This window comes from Macrotis lagotis, chromosome 7 (assembly GCF_037893015.1).
Source record: "Macrotis lagotis isolate mMagLag1 chromosome 7, bilby.v1.9.chrom.fasta, whole genome shotgun sequence".
In the NCBI taxonomy this organism is placed as follows: domain Eukaryota; kingdom Metazoa; phylum Chordata; class Mammalia; order Peramelemorphia; family Peramelidae; genus Macrotis; species Macrotis lagotis.
Genome location: NC_133664.1, coordinates 206,021,126 through 206,041,383, shown reverse-complemented (window position 1 = coordinate 206,041,383; position 20,258 = coordinate 206,021,126). Strand labels below are relative to the sequence as shown.

Below are 20,258 nucleotides of genomic sequence, written 5' to 3'. Positions count from 1 at the left end.
GCAACTCACCATCATTTCCCTTCTTATCCGTCTCCTCAGAAGTCTTTGACTGACTTGTGGTTGTCTCCTGGGTGGGTGCTAAGAGAGCAAGAATGAGAAGAAAAATGATTCTCATGTTTGAGCTGGGGATGAAATGACTCAAAAGAAAACAATAGGTTTAAAAAACAATCTTCAGAGGAACAAAAGAAATAGGATCTGATCCAATGTGCTCACTCATAGATCGCATGGATCACAGGCCATGATTTCTTTGAAACCTGTGGCCTTACCCTACAATATAGAGTGTTTACAATTGAAGAATGTGGAGAATTTAAAGTTGTTTAAAGAAGTTCTCAGTTTATGGATTCTGTTACCTCTGCTCTTTACTTTCAATCAAGATTTTGGAGGGAAAGAGGAGTTAGAAATAGAAAATCTTCATAGGAAATTGTTTTCACTGGGATGTCTTTATGCTGCTTCCCTTTAGAGTTAGTATTGATAATGCTTAGGATCACAGATACCAGAGAAATTAATGTGATTGAATTTCATTTCAGATTAAATCATAAGCTATCAGCTAGAAAAAATAAAAAAAAAAGATCCAAGAACGTAAATCCAAGTTGTAAAAAAGATCCAAGTTGTAAAATTTCCAAGTTGTTTCCATTTACTAGTGCAATAGCATGAGTCTCTCTTTGAAGTCAAAACTCTCTCTCTCTCTCTCTCTCTCTCTCTCTCTCTCTCATAGGGTTTTTTTTATCTATCTTTCTCACACCTGACAACAGAGTTCTAAATTTAGATGGAAATTAGAATAGATATTTGCAAAGTTAGGGGCAGCAGTGGCACAGTGGATAAAGTACCAGCCCTGGAGTCAAGAGGACCTGAGTTCAAATTCAGGCTTAGACAGTTTATAATTACCTAGCTATGTGACCTTGGGCAAGTCATTCAATCCCATTGCCTTGCAAAAAAGACAAGAAGGAAAGGAAAGGAAAGGAAAGGAAAGGAAAGGAAAGGGAAAGGGAAAGGGAAAGGGAAAGGGAAAGGGAAAGGGAAAGGGAAAGGGAAAGGGAAAGGGAAAGGGAAAGGGAAAGGGAAAGGGAAAGGGAAAGGGAAAGGGAAAGGGAAAGGGAAAGGGAAAGGGAAAGGGAAAGGGAAAGGGAAAGGGAAAGGGAAAGGGAAAGGGAAAGGGAAAGGGAAAAAGAAAAGAAAGAAAAGAAAAAAGAAAGAAAGAAAAAAGAAAAGAAAAGAAAAGAAAAGAAAAGAAAAAAGGAAAGAAAAGAAAAGAAAAGAAAAAAGGAAAGGAAAGGAAAGAAAAGAAAAGGACCAGATGAAGTCAAAGGTGATCAAAACAAGACCTGGAAACACTATGAGAGCATTTATGCTTAAGTAAGGGATATCCAAGGAAAGAGATGAAGATTCTAAAAACTGGACTCAGTACAAAATCATTTGGAATTAAGAGTCTGAAATCTTTACCAAACATTTGTAAGTCACTTAGGCTCAAGAAAAATATCACAAGGCAAAGAAAAGCAAGTAAATATATATATATATATATATATATATATATATATATATATATATATATATATACCATATTTCCCCATAATTGAGGTTTCCATGAAAAGAAATTCCCAAAAATGTACAAGCTCTGGTCTATTATTGTCCATTGTGAACAAAGAGGCCTACATTGAAGAATCAAGCTGAGTTATAGGATTGGAAGGAAAAAATGAATCTATGATGGCATGTGGAGAATCAAATGAATCCTGAAAATGAAGGGACTGCTGAGGTCTAATCTCAGAGTTGGAATTTGGAAATGAACTCCAGTGCCCAGCAAAGGAACATACTTTGCAGAGATGGTTGACTCAAGATATATCACAAAATAATTTATGCAATTTTAAAAAAGATAGAGAAGGAAGGACCCTTGGTTGAGAAAAAAATAACAACTCACCTTCAGTTACCTTCTCAGAAGTCTTTGGCTGACTGGTTGGGGTCTCCTGGGTGGTTTCTTGGGTAGTGGGTGCTGAGAAAGCAAGAAAGAAAAGTGATTCCTGAGGCAGCTAGGTGGCACAGTGGATAGAACTCTGGCCCTGGAGTCAGGATGACCTGAGTTTAAATGTGGCTTCAGCCTTAGCTGTGTGACTTTGGACAAGTCACTTACTCCCATTGCCTTGCAAAAAAAAATTCTCAAGCTTGAGTTGGGAATGAAATGATCCCCCCAAAATCAAAAGAAGCAAGTTCTAAAGTTCTCTCATGAATCTTCTTGGTTTGGAGGCTTATTCCCTTTGAGGCTATAGCCTTACCCTGCAAATACAATGTGTCCACAGCTAGACAATGCAGAGAATGTAAAGAAGATCAAAGAAGTTCTCAGCTTATGGATGGTGTTGCCTCTCTACTTCCTTTCAATCAAGATTTTGGAGAGAGAGAGGAGTTAGAAGCAGAAAATCTAAAAAGGAAATTATTTTCATTGGAATGTTGGACTATTGCTTCACTTTAGAATTAGGACTCATAATACTTAGGAACATAAAAAACCTGAGAGACTGATATGTGATTTAATTTCATTTCAGATTAAATCATAAACCAGTTGTAAAATTTCAAAGTAAAGTTTTCATTTACTAGTGCACTAGAAGCATCTTTCTCTTTGAAGTTAACATCCTCCCTCCTCTCTCTCTCTCTCTCTCTCTCTCTCTCTCTCTCTCTCTCTCTCTCTCATCCAACGTATCGGTTTTTTTGATCTATCTTTCTCACAATAGCAGAGTTCTAAATTTAGGTAGAGATTAGGCTAGATATTTGAAAAGTATAGAATATTGGGGGATCAAGGCAAGGCATGGAAACATTATGAGAGCATTTATGTCTTAATGTAGGAATATCTAGGAAAATAGATGAAAATTCAAAAGACTCTAAAAATTGGGCATGGATCCCAGTGATATGGAAAGAAGAATCTGTAACTTTGCTAGCCATTTATATTTCAGACATGCTCAAGAAAAATATCACAATAAAAAATGAGGCAAGTGAATGTATGACACTGAAGAATCACATCATATTTCTCCATAATGGTGGGTTTCCATGAAAAGTAATTCCCCAACATGTACATGCCCTGGCCTATTATTGACCCTTAAGGCCTTATTGTGAACAAAGAAGCCCGTATTGAAGAATCAAAAGGAGCTATAGGATTGAGATGGAAAATGAATCCCTGATGGCATGTGGAAAATCAGAAGAATTCTGAAAATGAAGGAGCACTTGGGGTTCTCAAGGGACTCAGAAAACTTTGCTGAGGTCTAATCTCAGAGTTCTGATTTGGAAATGAATTCCAGTGTCCAGCAAAGGAAGCTACTTCAGAGAGCTGGTTGACTCAAGATATATCAAAGAATAGTTTATGTTATTTTTTAAAAAATGAAAGATAGAGAGACTGAGGGAAAAGAGCAACTCACCTTTAGTTACCTTCTTATCTGTCTCCTCAGAAGTCTTTGGCTGACTTGTTGGGGTCTCCTGGATTATTTCTGCTGTGGTGGGGGCTGAGAAAACAAGACAGAGAAGAAAAGTAATTCCCATTGCTTGAGCTGGGGGTGAAATGACCCAAAAGAAATCAACAGATTTGGAAAAAAGTCTTCAAAGGTACAAAAGATATAGGGTCTGATTCAATATATTTAGTCATAGATTGTATGGATCACAGATCATGATTCCTTTGATGCATGTGGCCTTACCCTACAAATAGGGAGTGTTCACAACTGGAGAATGCAGAGAATATAAAGTAGTTTAAAAATCTCCTGAGTTTATGGATTATGTTACCTCTCTATTTCTTCTTAACAATATTTTGGAGGGAAAGAGAAGTGAGAAATAGAAAATCAAAATAGGCTATTATTTTCATTGGAATGTCAGTGTGTTTCCTCACTTTAGAATTACTATTGATAATACTTAGAACCACAGACAATTGAGTGATTAATATGTGATTTAATTTTATTTCAGATTAAATTATAAACCAGGCAGATAGAAAAAACGATGAAAAAACGTCCAAGGACCAATCTAGCTATTCAGTTTCCAAGTCAAGTTTCCATTTGCTAGAGTAATAATATGAGTCTCTCTGTCAAAGCTCCACATCCTCATTGTCCTCTCTCTCTCTCTCTCTCTCTCTCTCTCTCTCTCTCTCTCTCTCTCTCTCTCTTTCTCTCTCTCTCTCTCTGTGAGTATAGATTTCTTGATCTATCTTTCTCACTTTTTATGAACATTCAAATGGTTATTTGAAAAGTAAAGGACATTAAAAAAAAGTAAAAGGGGATGAAGACAAACCCTGGAAACACTATGAGAGTATTTATGTCAAGTAAGGCATGTCTAGGGAAAGAAATGGAAATTCAGAATTCTCTAACAATTGATCAACGGTTACAATAGTTTGGTAATAAGAGTCTGAAACCTTTACTGACAAATTACACCACATTTCCCTATAGTTATGAGTTTCCATGTAAAGAAATTCCCAAATATGTACATGCTCCTGCATTTCATTGGCCCTTAAGACCTCATGGTGACTATGGAGACCTATGCTGAAGCATCAAGACGAGGTATAGGATTTGGATGGAAAATGTATCAACAATGGGCATGTGGAGAATCAGGTGAATTCTTAAAATGAAGGATTTTCTGAGGTCTAATGTCAGGGAATTTAGAAATAAAGTCCTGTGTCTGCAAAGAAAGGCACTTCAGAGTGGGTTGAGTCAAGATATATCAAAAATTAGTTTGTTATTTTAAAAAAGATAGATATGTAAGAATCCTTGACTGATAAAACAGCTACTCACCTTCAGTTACCTTCTTATCCAAATCCCCAGAAGTCTTTGGCTGACTTGTAGGGATCTCCTGGGTGGTTTCTGTTGTGGTAGGGACTGAGAAAACAAGAGAAGAAAAGTGATTCCCAAACTTGAACTGGGCATGAAATTATCCAAAAGAAATCAAAAGGCTTAAAAAATAATCTTCAGAGGAACAAAAGAAATAGAATCAGATCCAATGTGTTCACTCATGGGTTGTATGGACCCCATACCATGATTCCTTTGAAGCCTGTGGCCCTATCCTACAAATATGGAGTATTCACAACTGGAGGATACAGAGAATATAAAGTAGTTTTTAAATGTTCTCAGTTTTTGAATTCTGTTACCTCTCTATTTCCTCTCAATCTAGATTTTGGAGGGAAAGATGAATTAGGAATAGAAAATCTACATAGGAAATTGATTTCAGTGGAATGTAGATGTGTTGCTTCCTTTTAGAGTTTAGAGTATTGATAATGCTGAGAACCATAGTCAACTGAGAGACTAATGTCATTTCATTTCATTTCAGATTAAATTATAAACTAGGCAGCTAGGGAAAAAAAGATGAAAATGATCCTGATGGACAGTTTTTAAGAGTTTTTCCTCTTTGAAGACAACATCCCCTGTCTCTGTCTCTCTCTGTTTCTCTGTCTCTGTCTCTCTATCTATCTATCTATCTACCTATCTATCTATCTCCCCCCGACCAATATAAAAGGCTCTGGCTTGTTATTGACCCTTAAGGCTTCATTGTGAACAAAGAGACCTATATTGAAGAATAAAGATGAACTATAGGATTGGAAAGAAAAATGAATCTATGATGGCATGTGTAGAATCAGAAAAATTATGAAAATGAAGTGGCACTTGGGGGTCTCAGGGGACACAGGAAACTTTGCTGAGGTCTAATCTCAGAGTTGGAATTCGGAAATGAACTCCAATGTCCAGCAAAGGATGATACTTCTGAGAGTTGATTGACAGTAGATATATCAAAGAATAGTTAATGTTATTTTTTTAAAAAGAAAGAAAAACTAAGGGAAAAGAGCAACTCACCTTCAGTTACCTTCTTATCTGTCTCCACAGAAGTCTTTGACTGACTTGTTGGGGTCTCCTTGGAGGTTTGTGGTGTGGTGGGGACTGAGAAAACAAGAGAGAGAAGAAAAGATGGGAATGAAATGACTCAAAAGAAATAAATAGGCCTAAAAACAATCTCTGAAAAACAAAAGACATAGGATCAGATCTAATGAGTTCACTCATAGATAGCATGATCTTATCCTACTATATGGAGTGTTCATAATTGGAGAATGCAGAGAATTTAAAGCAGTTTAAAAATGTTCTCAGTTTATGAATCATGTTACCTCTCTATTTCCTCTCAATCAATATGTTGAAGGAAAAGAGGGGTTAGGAGAGGAATATCTGGATAGGAAATTGTTTTCACTGGAATATTGATATGTTGCTTCCTTTAGTATTGATAATGCTTAGAACCATTGACATCTTGAAGATTAATATGTAACTTAATATTATTTGAGATTAAATTATAAACTTTGAGATTAAATTATAAAACTCCATTTTAAGTCAATCAGGCTCAAGAAAAATATCAGAATAAAAAGATTGGCAAGTAAACAAACAACCTTGACATTTCTCCATAGTTGTGGGTTTCCATGAAAAGAAACACCCCAAAATTTACAGGGTCTTGCCTGGCATCATGGTGACTATGGAGACCTATACTGAAGAATCAAGATGAGGTATAGGATTTGGATAGAAAATGCATCAATGGTGGGCATGTGGAGAATCAAGTGAATTCTGAAAATGAAGTGGCACCTGAGGGACTTGGGATTTATTGAGGTCTAATCTAGGAATGTAATTTAAAAATAAAGTCCTCTGTCCTGCAAAGGAAGGCACTTCACAGAATTGATTGATTCAAGATATATCAAAAATTAATGTTCTTTTGAAAAAGATAGATAGAGAAGAATCCTTGACTGAGAAAACAGCCACTCACCTTCAGTTACCTTCTTATTCAAATCTTCAGAAGTCTTTGGCTGGCTTTTTTGGGTCTCCTGGGTGATTTCTGGTGTGATGGGGCTTGTTGGGGTCTCCTGGGTGATTTCTTGTGTGGTGGGTGCTGAGGAAACAAGAAAGAGAAGAAAAGTGATTTCCAACCTTGAGCTGGACATGAAATGATCTAAAAAATCAATAGGCTCAAAAAATAATCTTCAGAGGAACTAAGATAAAGGGTCAGATTCAATGTTTTTATTCATAGTTTTAATGGACCACATTCCTTCAAAGCCTGTGTCCTTACCCTACAAGTATGGACTATTCACAACTAGAGAATACAGAGAATTTAAAGTAGTTTAAAAATGTTCTCAGTTTATGAATTCTGTTACCTCTCTATTTCATCTCAATCTAGATTTTGGCAGGAAAGAGGAGTGAGGAATAGAAAATCTGCACAGGAAATTGTTTTCAATAGAATGTCAATATGTTCCTTCCTTTTAGAGCTAGTATTGATAATGCTTACATAGACAACTGATGTCAGGGGATATATTATATCTTTAAATGCTTACATGAATAAATTAGAGACAGAAGAAATCAACAAACTAAACATGCAACTAAAAAAATTAGAGAAAGAACAAATTAAAAACCCCCAATTAAATATCAAATTAGAAATTCTAAAAATTAAGGAGAAATTAATAAAATTGAAAGCAAGAAAACTATTGAACTAATAAATAAAACCAAGAGTTGGTTTTATGAAAAAAACAATAAAATTGATAAACCTCTGGTTAATTTGATTAAAAAAAGGAAGAAAACCAAATTGCTAGTATCATAAATGAAAAAGGTGAACTCACCACCAATGAGAAGGAAATTAAAATAATAATTCAGAATTATTTTGCCCACCTCTATGCCAATAAATTTGACAAACTAAGTGAAATGAATGAATATTTACAAAAATATAAGTTGCCCAGGTTAAATGAAGAGTAAATTAAATACCTAAATAACCCTATCTCAGAAAAAAGAAATTCAACAAGCCATTATTGAACTCCCTAAGAAAAAATCTCCAGGGCCAGATGGATTCACAAATGAATTCTATCAAACATTTAAGGAACAATTGGTTCCAATTCTATATAAACTCTTTGGAAAAATAGGTGAAGATGGAACTCTGCCTAACTTTATATGACACAGTATGGCACTGATACCTAAACCAAGAAGAATCAAAACAGAGAAAGAAAATTATAGACCTATCTCCCTGATGAATATAGATGCAAAATTCTTAAATAAAATATTAACAAAATGATTACAGCAAGTTATCACTAGGATAATACACTATGACAAAGTAGGATTTATCCCAGGAATGTAGGGTTGCCTCAATATTAGGAAAACTATGAATATAATTAGTTATATCAACAACAAAACTATCAGAAATTATGATTACATAAATAGATGCTGAAAAAGCCTTTGACAAAATACAACAACCATTCCTGTTAAAAACACTAGAGAGCATAGGGATAAATGGATTGTTTCTTAGAGTAATAAGCAGGATGTATCTGAAACCATCAATAAGCATTATATACAATGGGGATAAGCTAGAGGCATTCCCAATAAGATCAGGAGTGAAACAAGGATGGCCATTGCCACCATTACTATTCAATGTTGTATTAGAAATGCTAGCTTCAGTAATGAGAGAAGAAAAAGAAATTGAAGGAATTAGAATTGGGAAGGAAGACACAAAACTCTCACTTTTTTGCAGATGACATGATGGTATACCTAGAGAATCCCAAAAAATCATCTAAAAAACTACTAGAAACAATTAGCAACTTTAGCAAAGTCATAGGATATAAAATAAACCCTCATAAATCCTCAGGTAACTTCAGAGAATATAAAATACCTGGGAATCTACCTGCCAAGGCAGACTCAGAAACTTTATGAAAACTCTTACAAAACACTTCTCACACAAATAAAATCAGATTTAAATAACTGGGCAAATAACTGCTCAGAGATAGGTCAAGCTAATATAATAAAAATGAGAATTCTATCTAAATTAAACTACTTATTTAGAGCCCGACCAATCAAAATTCCAAAAAATTTACTTTAATGAGTAAAAAAAAAAGTAAATTCATATAGAGAAATAAAAAGTCAAGAATTTCCAGGGAATTAATGAAAAAAGTGCAAAAGAAGGTGGCTTAACCCTACCTGATCTAAAATTATGTTATAAAGCATCAGTCATCAAAACTGTCTGATATTAGGGGCAGCTAGGTGGCACAGTGGATAAAGCACAGGCCCTGGAGTCAGGAGTACCTGGGTTCAAATCCAGTCTCAAACACTTAATAATTACCTAGCTGTGTGGCCTTGGGCAAGCCACTTAACCCCATTTGCCTTGCAAAAACCTAAAAAAAACACTGTCTGATATTGGCTAAGAAATAGAGTGGTGGATCAGTGGAATAGACTAGGTGCAATAGCAGGAAATGTTTATAGTAATCTGCTGTTTGATAAACCCAAAGAGTCCCAGCTTCTGGGATAAAAACTCTTTCTTCAATATAAAAAAAAAAACTGTTGAGAAAATTGAAGGTTAGTATGGCAGAAACTTGGAATAAACCAACACCTCACACCCTATACCAAGACAAGATCAAAATGGATAGAAGTATTTAGACATAAAAGACAATAATAAGCAAACTAGGAGATCAAGGAATAGTTTACCTTGTCAGATCTATGGAAAGGGAAGCAGTTTATGACCAAGGAAGAGATGGAGAACATCATTAAAAACAAACTAGATAATTTCGATTACATTAAATTAAAATGCTTTTGCACAGACAAAACCACTGCAACCAAGATCAAAAGAAATGTAGTAAATTGGGAAACAATTTTTATAACTAGTATTTCTGACAAAGGATTCATTTCTAAAATATATAGAGAACTGAGTCAAATTTGTAAAAAAAAAAAAAGCCATTCCCCAATTGACAAATGGTTAAAGGTTATGCAGAGGCAATTTACAGATGAGGAAATCAAAGCTATCCATAGTCATATGAAAATTGTTCTAAATCATTACTAATTGGAGAAATGCAAATTAAAGCAGTTCTGAGATACTATCTCACACCTATCAGATTGGCCAATATGATTGGAAAGGACAATGATCAATATTGGAAGGGATCTGGGAAACCTGGGACATTAGACTTTCTGGAGAACAATTTGGAATTATACCCAAAGGGCAATAAAAATGTGCATACCCTTTAATCCAGCAATACCACTACTAGGTCTATACCCTGAAGAGATCATGAAAAGGATAAAAACATCATTTGTACAAAAATATTCAAAGCAGCCCTGTTTGTGGTGGCAAAGAATTGGAAATGGAGTGAATGTCCTTCAATTGGGGAATGGCTGAACAAATTGTGGTATATGTATGTTAATAGAACACTGTAGTTCTATTAGAAACCAGGAGGGATGGGAATTCAGAGAAGCCTGGAGGGATTTGCATGAACTAATGCTGAGTGAGATGAGCAGAACCAGAAAAACACTGTACACCCTAACAGCAACATGGGAGTGATGATCAACCTTGATGGATTTGCTCATTCCATCAGTGCAACAATCAGGAACAATTTTAGGGGATCTATGGATGGAGAATACCATTCACATCCAGAGAAAGAATTGTGGAATTTGAACAAAGACCAAAGACTTTTGCCTTTAATTTAAAAAAAAAAAAAACCTGTAATCTTATTATGTAATTTTGTTATCTCATATTTTATTTTTTTTCTTTAGGATATGATTTCTCTCTCAACACATTAAACTTAGATCAATGTATGGCATGGAAACAATGTAAGAACTAATAGACTGCCTTCTGTGGGAGTTGGGGATAGAGAAGCAAGATTGGGGGAAAAATTGTAAAATTCAAAAATAAATAAATAAATTCAAAATAAAAAACATAGACAACTGAGATATTAATATGTCATTTAATTTAATTTCAGACTAAATTATAAACCAGGCAACTAGAAAAAAAAGATGAAAACTATCCAAGAACCAATCCAGATGGATAGTTTCCAAGTCAAGTTTCCATTTACCAGAGCATGGAATGAGTTTTTCTCTTTGAAGCCAACATCCTCTCTACCTGTCTCTCTCCCTTTCTTCTCTCTCTCTCTCTCTCCCTCCTCTCCCCTTCTCTCTCTCTCCTCTCTCTCTCTCTCTCTCTCTCTCTCTCTCTCTCTCTCTCTCTCTCTCTCTCTCTTCTTTTTCTTCCAATGTTTCCAGTTTTTTTATCTATCTTTCTCACACTTAATAGCAGACATTTCTAAATTTAGGTGGAGATTAGGATAGATATTTGAAAAATAAAAGACATTGGTAGAAGTCAAAGGAGATCAAGACAAGGCCTGTAAATACTATGAAAGCATTTATGTCTTAAGTAAGCAATATCTAGGGAAAGAGATGAAAATTAAGAAGAGTCTAAAAATTGGGCATAGATCCCAGTGTTTTAGAAATAAGAGTCTGAAACCTTTACTGGTCATTTATAAGTTGGTCACATTCAAGAAAAATATCACAATGAAAAGAAAAGCAAGTAAATATATAACACCATATCACACCATATTTCCCCATAATTGTGGGTTTCCATGAAAAGAAATTTCCCAAAATGTACATAGCCTGCTCTATTTTTGACCATTAATTACTAAGAGACCTATATTGAAGAATCAAGACGAGCTATAGGATTGGGATATAAAATGAATCTGTGATGACATGGGGAGAATCAGAAGAATTATGAAAATGAAGGGGCCCTTGGGAGACTCAGGGGACTCAGAAAACTTTGCTGAGTTCTAATCTCAGAATTGGGATTTAGAAATGAATTTTAGTGTCCAGCAAAGGAAGATAGTTCCCAGAGTTGCTTGACTCAAGATATATCAAAGAATAGTTTATGTTATTTAAAAAAAAAGAGTGAGGAAAAAGATCAACTCACCTTCAGTAACCTTCTTATATGTCTCCTCAGAAGTTTTTGACTGACCTGTTGGGGTTTCCTGAGTGGTTTCTGGTGTGGTAGATGCTGAGAAAACAAGACAGGGAAGAAAAGTAATACCCATGCTTGAGCTGGGAAAGAAATGACCCAAAAGAAATCAACAGATGTTGAAAAAATTTTCAAAGGTACAAAAAATATAGGATAAGATTCAATGTATTTACTCATAGATTGTATGGACACAAGCCATAATTCCTTTGAAGTCTGTGGTCTTACCTTACAAATATGGAGTGTCCACAACTGGAGATGCAGAGAATGTAAAGTTTATGGATTATATTACCTCTATATTTCCTCTCTATCAATATTTTGGAGGTAAAGAGAAGTTAGGAAATCTAAATAGGAAATTATTTCCATTGAAATGTCAATATGGTACATCATTTTAGAATTACTGTTGATAATGCTTAGAACCTCAGATACTTGAGAGATTAATATGTGATTTAATTTCATTTCAGCTTAAATTATAAACTAAGCAGTTAGAAAAAAAGATAAAAAAAATTATCCAAAGACCAATCTAGCTGTTCAGTTTCCAAGTCAAGTCTTCATTTTCTAGAGCAATGAAATGCATCTCTCTTTTAGAGCTCCACATCCTCTCTGTCTCTTTTGTCTGTCTCTCTCTGTCTCTGTCTCTGTCTCTGTCTCTCTCTCTCTCTCTCCCCCCAGCATTATAAATATGTTAAATGTAAATCAAGAAAATATATTTTGAGATTTGAGTGTTCTAAATTTTTATGGACACTGGTACACTGGTATAAGTCAAAGGGTATCAAGACAAGTTCTGGAAACACTAGGAGAATATTTATGTCTTAAGTAAGGGTTATCTAGGGGGGGGAAATGAAAATTTAGAAGTTTCTACAAATTGTACATAGGTCATAATAATTTGGAAATAAGAGTCTAAAATCTTTACTGGCCATTTTAAGTCAATCAGGCTCGAGAAAATATTAGAATGAAAAGAAGGGCAAGTAAATGAACAACCTTGACAAATCACTCTACATTTGTGGGTTTCCATGAAAAGAATTTACCAGAAATGTAGGTACCTATGACTGTCATTGACCCTTAAGGCCTCATGGTGAATATGGAGACCTATACTGAGGAATCAAGATGATGTTTAGGATTTAGCTGGAAAATGCATTAATGGTGGGCATATAGGGGTGGCTAGGTGGCACAGTGGATCGAGCACTGGCTCTGGAGTCAGTAGTACCTGAGTTCAAATCCGGCCTCAGACACTTAATAATTACCTAGCTGTGTGGCCTTGGGCAAGCCACTTAACCCCATTGCCTTGCAAATAAAACTAAAAAAAAAAATAGTGGGCATGTGGAGAATCAGATGAATTCTGAAAATGAAAGGGTATCTGAGGTACTCAGGATTTGCTGAGGTCTAATCTCAGGGTTGGAATTTAGAAATGAAGTCCTGTGTCTGCAAAGAAAGGCACTTCACAGAGTTGGTTAACTCAAGATATATCAAAAATTAGTTTATGTTATTTTAAAAAATATAGATAGGAAAGGACACTTGACTGAGAAAATAGCCACTCACCTTCAGTTACCTTCTTATCCAAATCCTCAGAATTTTTTGTCTGACTTGTTGGGGTCTCCTGGGTGGTTTCGGGTGTGGTGGGGACTGAGAAAACAAGAAAAAGAAGAAAAGTGTTTCCCAACCTTGAGCTAGGATCCAAATGACATCAGTAGGTTAAAAAAAAATCTTCAGGTGAACAAAAGCAGTAGGATCTGATCCAATGCGTTCACTCATAGATCCTATGAACCTCAGGCTGTAATTCCTTTGAATCCTGATTCCTTACTCTGCATTTATGGAATGTATACAACTGGAGAATGCAAAGAATATAAAGTAGTTTAAAGAGGTTCTCAGGTTCTGAATTATGTTATCTCTCCATCTCCTCTCAATCAAGCTTTTGGAGGAAGAGATGAATAAGGAACAGAAAATCTAAATAGGAAACTATTTTCATTGGAGTGTTAAACTTTTGCTTTCCTTTAGAGCTAGTATTAATAATGCTTAAACCCACAGACAGATGAGAGATTACTATGTGATTTACTTTCAATTCAGATTAAATTATAAACTAGACAGCTAGCAAAAAAAGATGAAAAAGATCCAAGGAAAAATCCAAATATTCATTTTCCAATCAAGTTTCCATTTACTAGCACTATGGAATTATTCTTTCTTGGAACCCTACAACCTTGTTGTCTGTCTTTCTCCCTCTTTCTCTCTCAATGTATCACTCTCTTGATCTTTCTTACTCTGAAGAGTAGACTTCTAAATTTCGATGGAGATTAGAATGGATATTTGAAAAGTAAAAGATATTGGTAGAAGTCAAAGGAGATCAAGACAAGACCTAGAAACACTATGAGAGTATTTATGTTATAAGTAAGGGATATCTGGGGAAAGAAATGAAAATTCACAAGATTCTAAAAATTGGGCATAGGTCACAATAATTTAGAAATAAGAGTCTAAAACTTTTTCTGACCATTTAGAAGTCAGTCAGGCTCAAGAAAAATATCAGAATGAAAAGCAAGGCAAAGTACATGTACAACCTAGACAAATAACATCATATTTCTCCATAACTGAGTTTCCATAAAAAGAAATTCCCAAATATGTAAATGTTCCAGCCTGTCATTGACCCTTAAGTCCTTTTCATGAATATGGAGGCCTATATTGAAGAATCAAGAAGAGCTATAGAATTTGGAAGGAAAATGCATTGATAATAGTATTGGAGAATCAGAAGAATTCTGAAAATGAAGGGGTACCTGGAGGACTCAGGTGTCTCAGGGAACTTTGCTAAGGTCTAATCTCAGGCTTGGGATTTAGAAATAAATTCTAGTGTCCAACAAAGGAAGGTACTTCAGAGAGCTGGTTGACCCAAGATATATTAAAGAATAATTTATGTTATTTAAGAAATAAATAGAGAGGGAAGGGCCCTTGGCTGAGGAAAAACAACTCACCTACTGTTACCTTCTTATTTATCTCCTCTGAAGTCTTTGGCTGACTTGTGGAAGTCTCCTGGTTAGTTTCTGATGTGGTGAGTGCTAAAAAAGCAAGACAGAAGACCAAAGAAAGACAGAAGACAGAAGAAAAGTGATTCCCAAGCTTCAACTGGGTTTTGTTGTTATTTTAATATTCAGAGAAATGAAAGAAACCACATCTGAGCCAACACGGACTCTCATGGATCCTCTTGGTTTGCAGGTTTATGCCCTTTGAGCCTATGTCCTACCCTGCAAGTAAGGAGTACTCACATCTAGAGAATTCAGAGATGATTTTAAAAATTTCAGTCACATTCTCAAGATAATAATTCTAATGCCTCTATTTTTCTATTTGCTATATATTTTTTATTTGTGGGATTTAGGAATAGAAAATAACAAAGATGAAAATCCTTTCATTGGAAATGTAAATTTGTTGCTTCTTTTTATAGCCAAGAAAGAAAACATTTAGAATCACTGTAGCCTTAGAGGTTCATATGTCATTTAATTTAAATTGAGATTTAATCATAGGCATTCAGAAATACAGATAAATTAGACTCTCCCTCAATCTTTCTCTGTCTTTGTGTCTCCTTTTCTCTTTTTTCCTCCCTCCTTCTCACTGTCTCTGACTGTGACTGTCTCTCTTTTTGTGTGTCTCTCTGTCTCTTTCTCTACTAAAAGTGTTGACCTATTAATTTAGAAGGGAGACTTGATGGGCTTTTTGATAAACAAATCAGAATTATAGAAATCTAAAAGGATCAAGAGAAGGTCTGGAAATTCTATTAAAGTATCTAAGCCTTTACTAGGGACCAGCGAGAGAAGAGGAAGAAAACTGAGCAGGCTATAAAAATTGGAGTTAGATTGCCAAAGACTGGAAAATCTGAATAAAGCACTCTATAATTTAAGATTATAACCAGTCACATCATGTTTTCCTCCATTATTGACATTTTCCACTTAAGACAAATTTAAAAAGTATACTAACTGGAGCAGTTAGTTGACATGGTAGATAGACCACTGGGCCTAGAGTCAGGAACTCTCATCTTCTTGTGTTCAAATCTGGCCTCAGACACACAGTGTGTGACCCTGAACAAGTCACCTCTTTGCCTCAGTTACCTCATCTGTAAAATGATCTGAAAGAGGAAATGGCAAACCACTCCCTCTTTTCTGAGAAAATCCCAAGTGGGGTCACAATGTGTTAGGCATGACTGAAATGATTGAACAAGAAAAAAACACAAACTTATTTTGACCATTGACCCTCTGGTCTCTGGACTCTATTGAAACAACCAGGAGGACTACTAATATGAAATGCCAAATGGCACTTCATCTTGTCATCTGAAGAGGCATTCAGTTACCAAAACTGAGGACTCAGGAGATTTGGAGAACATTTCTGAGGCTTAGAGACATAGACAGGCAAGAATGTATACTTAAGACATTGGCAGTAGAGAAATGGATTCTGTTTAAAACAAAAAACCAAAAAAATAAGGATTTTGACTGAATCGAAATGGAAATTCACCTTCAGTTGCCTTCTTTTCCTGAGTCACAGCAGTAGTTCTTGAGAGAAAGCCAAAAAAAATTAAAAGAAATACTCTCTTATGGCTGAGCAAAGAATGAAATGACCTCAAAAAAAAAAAAGCAGGTCACTCTTTTTGCCTTCATAGGAGTGAATGATGCAGAAAATTGAAACAATATGTTCTGCCATGTGGGTCCTTTGGGTCAGGGTCATCTTCTTGGAAGTTTGTGTCCCTACCCAGAGAATATGGAAAGTTCACATCCAGGGAATGCAGAGAGGGCAAAAAAATCTTAGTCATATTCCCATATGGTAGTTTCTATGTTTCCTTTCATCTACTTATTTTTGTTTGGAAGAGTTGGAATATATACCATTTGAAATGATAGAGTCAATTAGTAGAGTAAAACATTAATTACCAAATAAAACAAAGATGTACATTAACAGTACAAATGCAATGAATCAGTTTAATATGTGAGAAACAGAGAGAAAATGGATTTCACAAATGTAGGACTATTTGGAATATGTGGCACACTATTAAACAGATAATATTTTGTCATTTTTGCTCAATGACTTATTTTCTCTCCCTATTTTAAATTTTGTTACAAAGGATGACTTGATCAGTAGTAAGGATGAGAAATAATATATTCAGAAAGAAAAGCAGATGTGTATACAAGACATCAATAAAATCAAATGTAGATTGCCCCTCTACTTTTTACCTTTCTTATATTAGATATAGAAGATGAATATGTATTAACATTGGAATTCGCTCACACCATACCCCAATAAAAAATAAGCATCCTCTTGGACACTTTGCTAAAGACAGTGGCAAGTTCTACCACAGTCAATGACCTAGAGGGACAATGGCCAAGAGCCAAAAGACCTTACGCCTTTGTTCTAGTTCAAGTCCTTCAACTCTGAACAAGTCATTGAAATTCTTTGGGCCTCAGTTTCTTCAATTGTAAAATGAAGAGCACTGGACAAGATGATCTCTAAGGTCACTTCTAGGTCTAACTTTCTATAAATCTACTTTTTAAAAATCCTAACTCTTCCCTCTCAATCTCTTTTTCACCCAAAGGCTTTTTACTTTTGAACATCAAATTTGAAGTCTTGCCTCCTACAATTATATAAATGACATCTAGTGGAAGAAAGCAGCTCAGAGTCCCTCAAATCTAATATCAAAAAGATTTAGATTATTCAATTCAGAGACTAATGGATGCCTAGCAACTGACACAGCTCTACTGCTTTCTCAGGTAGCAGAGTTATTATAATGGACCTGGGTGGCTGGAAGTCCTACTATAGCTATGGGAGTGGTCTCCTTTTTCCTCAACCTTCCCAGCCAATCCCCAGATCTCACCCAGAAGAGCAAAGTTAGGTTGACTGGATAAATAGCACAAGGGTAGAGGAAGAGAACAATAAGAGGGAAGGCTGAACAATGCTAATACTCAATGAATGAGAACTAACTCTACCAGGTAAACTTTGAGTGATAGCATTTTTGTAGTCATTGAAAAAATGGATAAAATGAAAATAAGGGAAATAGCCTAAGAAAGAGAAAAGTGTAGAACCTTGGAGAAGTCACACAGATTTATGTGGAAGAGATACTTTGATGCCTTTACTTCCCTGAAGATAGTTCACTATATAAACATAAACCCTTTGGCCTTTGTTAATGCTAATAGATAGGCAAACACATGGGAGTTTCTCTTCCTTTCCCCAACCCCACAATTTCCCCACATGCACACACATTCAAACAGCTCTCACAGGATATTACATCACCAATTATTGTCCCATAGTGTTCAGAATTGTAAAGAATAAAAGAGATAATTAGTTTAATTTCCTTTTTTAACAGATTCATTAATTGAGGCCCACAAAAGTTAAGTGAATTTCTAAAAGTTATATAGGCAGTGAAGAAGTAGAATGAAGATTTGAACCCTTGTCATTTGCCTTTGAATATGGTTCCCTTTTTCTTAGATTTAAAAAAAACAGAACAATTTGATTTCATCTGCAGAAAAGAGTTGGGAGGAGTAACAGAATAAGTCCTAAAATCATGACAGCAACCAAATTCAGCATAATCAGTTTACCTGGTTTTGTTGTTGGAGCAGACATCACTAGAGCCACCAGGGTGGTGACAAGAAAGACCCATTTCAGCATCATGCTCAGTGGTGTAGGAAGAACACTCAAAGAATAAAGTAGTTTCTAAGTGTCTAGAAAGCCTATATATAATTCCAATCCCATGGCCTTCCTCAGATTCAACTCCACCCCCTCCTATCACTTCTCCCAAAGGCAACATTCCAAAATTTAGAGAGGAAAAGAATGCCCCTGGAGGAAAGAAGCACACGAGGGAGAGGAAAAAAATTAGGAGGTGGGGAAGATTAGAAAGTGGAGAAAATGAGGAACTAATACTGGGAAAGGAGGAATAGGAGAAAGATCTGATAATCAATATATTTGCAAAAATTGAATTCTTTCTTTTTCTTGCCTTTTCAGAAGTAGAAGAGAAATTCCTCTTCCATTTGATGACTCCAGCCATTGTCATGTCAGGTTTCAAATTGATTCTGTTGGGATCTGTCTGTCCTAGGTCCCTAACATCCTCTATGGTTCCAGTATCAAAAGCTGGATTATGATTCCAGTTGTTAGGATCATTAGACGCTGCTGATTGCAAAGTATTAGGGGCCTTAACATGAAACTGGTAATGATTGGAAACTGACAATATTAATCATGACTTGGGCACAATTGGCAGCATGAATCTAAGAGACAGATGACCTACACATATTATACATGTTTATATTCAAAAGGTCTAAATCAAAATGATATATCAGGTCCAAGAGAGAAGTCATTGACTTGGAGGATGAGGAACAGTTTTATGGAAGAAGTCAAATTCGAATTGGACTTGAAAGGATGAACATGAATTAAAGTAGATGGAATTCCAGATGGTCATAGGTAGGACAATATGAATTTAATTGAATTACTTTCTGAATTTCGATTCATCCCCAGAAGAGATCAATTTTGCAAAAGGTGCTCTTTGAGAGGTTAGACATTCCATGACAATATGATAAAAAATTAAAGCAATGAAAAGAGACCAACCAAGGATGATTTCAGAAAAGTCTGGGAAGAAAGTTTAATGAACTGATGCAAAATAAAATGAAAGAACAGTGACAGCAATATTATTCATTGAAGAACAGTGAATGAAATAGTTATTCTCAGCAATACAAGGATCTAAGACAATCCCAACTATGATTCACCTCTAGAAAAAAAGGGTGATATAGTCTGAATACAGACTGAAGTACTCTATTTTTTTGCTTTCTTTTCTTTTTTCTTTCCTTTTTCTTTTACTGTTTGAGTCTTCTTATATATATATGGAAATGTTTTATATGATTATATATTTATAACCAATATCATATTGCTTACCACCTCAGGGAGGAAAGGGAGGGAAGGAAGAGCAAAATGTAGAATTAAAACTATTTTTAATATTAAAAATCCTAGCATGTAATTGGGAAAAAAATATTATTTAAAAATATTAAGTATAGCTAAGATGAAAAAATGAGACTAACCATTTTCCTGGATGATTCAGTCCCAATCAGCACCCCATCCTCCTGCAGTCTTGTGATAGCCAAAAAGGGTACTTTTAGGGTAGGACTTTGTAGGACTAGGGGATAGTACTATCCATTTTTCCCCTTCATTAATTAAATATTTTAGTTCCAAGGGTTGATCTGAATGATCAACCTGAATGATCAATGCCCTATGCTAAGAAATGTACAAAATTTCCATGAGCCAGTGGCTTTTGTCTATATATTTCTTTGAAAGGAATTGTTGCTAACCAGCTATGGGACACTATGAAAATCATTTCATTTCCCTCATTACCAATTTCCTCATCCTTATGTGAGAAGAAAAATACTTGTACACACTATATCATTGGTGGTACTGATAATGCTAAAGGGGTACATAGGTATTGATGGCAGGAACTACCAGCCTTTTTCCTATTTTCAGAGATCTAGTGACTTTACTATAACAACTATATACTAGTAAATATACTATATTATATATGTATAAACTATATATTAGTAACTAATAACTAA

At 35.3% G+C, this 20,258-nt stretch overlaps 1 protein-coding gene and 1 long non-coding RNA gene across 2 annotated transcripts in view; both read right to left on the bottom strand.

The window, feature by feature from the left end:
* The window catches only part of LOC141494253 (uncharacterized), a 35,382-nt gene extending 28,466 nt beyond the window's left edge, over window positions 1-6,916 (bottom strand). Inside the window, exons 1-6 of the mRNA XM_074195320.1 lie at window positions 6,742-6,916; window positions 5,796-5,879; window positions 4,746-4,829; window positions 3,393-3,476; window positions 1,913-1,984; window positions 10-78 (exon numbers count right to left, since the gene is read on the bottom strand). Coding sequence (XP_074051421.1) covers window positions 10-78; window positions 1,913-1,984; window positions 3,393-3,476; window positions 4,746-4,829; window positions 5,796-5,879; window positions 6,742-6,916 — 568 coding nt within the window. The remainder of the gene's footprint in view (window positions 1-9; window positions 79-1,912; window positions 1,985-3,392; window positions 3,477-4,745; window positions 4,830-5,795; window positions 5,880-6,741) is intronic.
* A 4,754-nt stretch (window positions 6,917-11,670) lies between these two features.
* LOC141493971 (uncharacterized) lies at window positions 11,671-14,993 on the bottom strand. The gene is made up of 3 exons (XR_012470366.1): window positions 14,670-14,993; window positions 13,252-13,335; window positions 11,671-11,754 (listed from the first exon to the last, which is right to left on the bottom strand). It is a non-coding gene; the product is annotated as an uncharacterized LOC141493971 (long non-coding RNA).
* Between the last annotated feature and the right edge of the window lie 5,265 nt (window positions 14,994-20,258).